Source organism: Lactuca virosa, chromosome 5 (genome assembly GCF_052849685.1).
Source record: "Lactuca virosa cultivar CGN04683 chromosome 5, Lactuca_virosa_CGN04683_v6, whole genome shotgun sequence".
Taxonomy (NCBI): Eukaryota; Viridiplantae; Streptophyta; class Magnoliopsida; order Asterales; family Asteraceae; genus Lactuca; species Lactuca virosa.
Genome location: NC_136430.1, coordinates 368,926,513 through 368,931,531, shown reverse-complemented (window position 1 = coordinate 368,931,531; position 5,019 = coordinate 368,926,513). Strand labels below are relative to the sequence as shown.

The window sequence follows — 5,019 nt, the reverse complement described above, 5'->3', positions numbered from 1 at the left end:
TCATACTTGACATCTCTCGTTTTGTCCTGCACCATCCACCATCTCATGCTCACTAGGTGCTACCCAAACAAGACTGTCGACATACTCCACAATTTTCTCTAAATATATATCTCCTAGACAATAGTTCTCCAAAACTTTAGCCTTGTTTGCAACTGGATCGTACAAAACAAAGCGTTCATCCCTATCTTCAACAAGAAACTCACCGTGTGTTGTGAATCCAAATGGAACTGTGTCACCATCAAATTGTGAAAAGGCATGTCTTTTCGACCATGATTCAGCCACCCCATACTCATTCATCACCCACACCTCAAATGCATCATTCTCATCCCATGTCATCACACAAAGCTTTGTGGCCAAAACTCCTAAAACATAATAGCTTTTGTATTCTAGTATAGAATCTGGAAGAGGTATCTCATGGAATGTCTCTGAACCCAAATCAAATGCCACTATCGTTGCTGGAGTATCCGTATCCGTCCCTCTCATACAACGACAAAGCCAATGAAGATGGCCATCATGGCCATCTGCACAAACGTCACAGAGATCGTCAACCATTGTCATGTGCGATGGAAACCTTTCAGCGATCAACTCCCAGGAACCTTTCCTCATACTGTAAACCTCAAGTTGCATCCACTCTCTCAAGATATATGGAGAAGTACCAATATAGTTTGCTATGCTGGTGAGCTTAACAACTTTGTAATCATTTGTTTTGGGATCAAACCCAAACCGAAAACAGATTTCATAAGGAAGGCAGGAGGGCATAGAATATGGTGGGAGAGTCGACATGGCAGAGAGAGAAGGATTCCAGATGTGAAGAACAGGAAGATGGTAAAAAGAGCATATTAAGCCGTTAACAGCACCGATAACTTTGATTCTAGTGGTATGTCCAGATTCGAGGTTAACCGGGAAAAATGTGTTGAACTCAGTGAGTTCAAGATGGGGAGATCGACATAAGTGTGCTTTAAACGGTTTAGAGTCAGAAGAACATAGCGTGGGGCAGAAGACCAAGAGAATTTGATCGTTGTTGTGAGAAGAATGATGGAGGTGGGATTTCACAAAGGAGGATTGAGATAAGAGAGAATTCCAAGATTTGGAGACAGACCTCATTTGAGCAAGCTGTTTGGCCAATAAGTGGATGAATATGTTTACTAAAATCTCTCCCGGAAGATTCTCCATAGTCGCTAGGTGTTGAGGTGAAGCCATGGATGTTATTGGAAGACTTGTTGCATTATTATTAAACAGCTCTGAATCTTGTATCGGTGCTTTGGTGGTGCTACCTTTGTAGGCCATGGCAAGCTCAGCACGTGAAGCAATCTGCTCTTCAGGAACCTGAAAACAATATAACAACATATTTCTCTTCAGCATGTGAAGCATGCTTTTGTAAAAGGCATGTACATCATAAGCAGAAATTGAAGTAAAGTTACCTAAAGGCTATTTGTTATGATGAATATATAGATACATTTACAACAATATATGATTCAAGATGCAGATCTATGAAAGACAATTGGATTCTTAGATTCATAACCTAGCATGAAGAAAATAATCCACACAATGATTTAAGCGGTACTATTTATTTTGAGAAATACTCACAACTTTTTAGTTTTTAGCTGTTACGCATAAAAGCATTGCATGCCATGCATCCTCCATTCTCTACTCTAATCTCAATTTATCTCATCCCTAAGCAACTTCTAAATGTCTAAAACCACATGGTGTACGTACCTCAAGGCTCTTGCACTATCAGAAGTCAGAACTAACCATTTGGACAATTTGGCACAACTTAAAAGTTTAAAATCCAAATTAGCACATGAACAGCTATACTCATTTCCACATGATGATATCTAGTGAGAAAAAATTGAAATTTTCGTTAACTTTATACTCCAAGCAAGTGACTGAAAATTACACCAAATGAGAAAGTGTTAAAGAAAAAAGAGAGACCAAATAGAATTATTTCTTTCAGAAGAAAAAAAAAAGATTTCAATGCACATATGTACATGTGTCCAAAACAAGTTTACTACTCTCCCAAAGATACAACTCACAATTCTTAGCCACGTGTCATCATTGTCATTTACTATTCAACTTGTACATATGCATGAGATCAAGAGCTTACTATCCTACTATATATATCCATCCCCTTCTCTTAGAGGATCAAGTTCACATAATATGTAGGACCGTAAGAACTATCATTAGTCCTAAATCGACTGATTATCTATACAGAGATGACTTTCTGCAGACTGCTGCCATATTAATAAAACTCTTACGACCAATAGAAAACGAACATTCGGCCAAATTCCAAAATGCCAAGACCCAAACCCTAATTGCATGAACAATGATGTGTAAATTCCCTCTACAGCCAAAGAATAAAACCTATTCATTTGTAAAAGAATGCATCAATCATCCAGTGAAACAAAGAAAAAACTAATGCAAAGCCACATCATTTATGATGCCCTTCGATAGCCGTAAGAAATATCATCCAAATAGGCCTAAAAAGGTTCACGGGAGCAAAATATAATTAATAATTGATCTAATTATTAGCATAAGTGTTAGAACCTGTCCGGAAAGGCCTCCTACGGGATCCAGCTCCGGCTCTTTCAGAGGAGCACTTCCATCGCCTGTTGTCGCCATCTGGGAGATAGAGATTATGGGATGTTTGGATTGTCATTGTTATCATTAATAAGTTATTTTTGAAAAGTTGTACTGAATTTTTTTTTAATTTATTAAAAACTAGATTATAACCCGCGCTAAACACCACCCGCGCTAAACACCAGGCCCGGTCCTAGACATTTTGGGACCCGGGGCAAAAAGAAAAATTGGGGCCCTTATAAATTTTTTTTCTTGTAAAGGAAGGCGGTACCTCCGGAAATTTTTATTAATTAAAAAAATAATACAATTGAAGGTTGGGGACTCCCCACCTATGAAAAAAAAAAAGGGTTTCGGGACAGGCCCCGGAAGCCAAACAACCTAGCAACTATTAATACAAAAAAAAATAAATAAATAAATAAAAGGCCAGAACATGCTCTGAACCATAATACATAAACATAACAAAGAAAAAACTAAAGAAATTTAATTTACGAGCTTTTTTAGATGCAAAGTCATAAATTATAGAATCAAGTTTAATATTATCCAACCAAACCATTTAATCTTTCTTGTGACATTGATGATCTCAAATAATTTTTTAATAATTTTAGTTTTGAAAAACTTCTTTCTGTTGATGCTACAGTAACAGGTATGGTTAATAGAATTGTATATGCAATACAAACATTTAGATAACAATCTTTACCTTTGGCAAACTCTAAAATTTCAATCGATGACATAACAACATTTGGCAAAGTCTTTATTAATACTTTAAGTTCTGTAATAAAATCATTTAAATCCACATCACATAAGTCATTATGAGTAAACTTATTTACAAAATTAGTACAACTTGTTTTAAGTTCAATTTCATCCAATGACTTTAACCTTTTTGAATCATATAAAAATCCAAAAATATTTTCAAAGTTTGTTAATTGCTCAAATCTACTCTCTAATGACGCAATTGCCACATCAACAATATATATATATATATATATATATATATATATATATATATATATATATATATATATATATATATATATATATATATATATAATACTCGATTCTAAATGATTCTTCGGGTGATAGTGAAATATTTTCACAATTAGTTTCATCAAATTGTTTTGTTTTAATAATTTGTCGTTTTTTTAGGAATATAGGTTCAACATCCATATCCGATGCAATGGCCTTAGCATTATCTATACTAAGGGCATAACCTTCATTTCTATAATTTTTAAAAAATGTCATCATATTTTTTAATAGATCAATTGTGGCATCAATACACAAAGTTTTGGTTTGCATTTTCTTACTAACTTTATTAATAGCAAATAAAATATCATACCAAATTACCATACCAAGTAAAAATTCATAACTTTCAATAGCATGAACTAAACTTTCAGCTTCACTTTTAGACTTTGCATCATCACATGATGAACATAATTCTACCAAGGCATCCCTTATATGAGGAGCTTGAAACCTAATGGCTTTGACACTTTTTATTCGACTCTCCCAACGAGTATTAGATAAATATTTTACCGTTAAGTTAGGGACTTTATCAAGTAATATTGACCATCTTTTAGTTGAACCTGAAAATAATACAAAAATGCGTTGCAAAACTCCAAAAAAAGAAATAGCTTTAACACAAGAATGAGCCATATCACTAACCGTGAGGTTAAGACTATGACAAGCATATGGCATAAACAATGCTTTCGGATTAATTTCAAGTAATCGTTTTTGAACCCCTTGGTATTTTCCTTTCATGTTAGAACCATTATCATAACCTTGTCCTCTTACATCATCAATATTAAGACCATATGATTTAATTGCATTTAATAACTCATTAAAAAGTCCTAAACCTGATATGTTTTCTACTTTCAAAAATTCTATAAAAAATTCTTCAACTTTTATTTTATTATTAGACATGTTCACACATCGAATAACTAGAGTCATTTGTTCTTGATGGCTAACATCGGGGGTGCAATCAAGGATAACAGAAAAATATTTTGATTCTTTTATAATATTAATTATAGAATTTCTAACTTTATTAGCTAAAATAGAAATGATTTCATTTTGAATTTTGTGCCCTAAATAATGAAGATGAGTTTGATGATTTTCTATGTGTCTAACATGCTCTTACATTATAACATCAAATTCTGCCATCATTTGAATTGCTCCCAAAAAATTACCATTGGATTTTTGAAAAAGTTTTTCATTACAACCTCAAAAAGCCAAATTGTATTTTGCCAAATATTTGATGACAACAATTATTCTTTTTAAAACTTGCCTCCAATGTTCTTTTTCAGTTAAAATTTTATTTTGTAAATCTTTATCAATTGTTTTATTATTATCCAATCTTGTTTTTACTTCATCCCAAGAATCCATACAAAAAAGATGTTGGGAACTATTTTCATGTTCGTTAAGTCTATCAAATAGATGTTTCCAATCATTAAA

At 33.4% G+C, this 5,019-nt stretch overlaps 1 protein-coding gene across 1 annotated transcript; it reads right to left on the bottom strand.

Annotated features, from left to right (window-relative positions):
* Positions 1–2,619, bottom strand: LOC145113602 (F-box/kelch-repeat protein At3g06240-like). Its single transcript, XM_079049675.1, has 2 exons — positions 2,545–2,619; positions 1–1,326 (listed from the first exon to the last, which is right to left on the bottom strand). The coding sequence occupies exons 1-2, from the start codon at positions 2,617–2,619 to the stop codon at positions 1–3; spliced, it is 1,401 nt and encodes a 466-aa protein (XP_078905801.1).
* Positions 2,620–5,019: the final 2,400 nt, after the last annotated feature.

Coding starts and splice junctions, on each gene's coding strand:
- LOC145113602 (XM_079049675.1), bottom strand. CDS start 2,619: ATGGCGACAACAGGCGATGGAAGTGCTCCTCTGAAAGAGCCGGAGCTG. Junction 1,327..2,544: donor TAGGAGGCCTTTCCGGACAG/GTTCTAACACTT, acceptor TATTGTTTTCAG/GTTCCTGAAGAGCAGATTGC.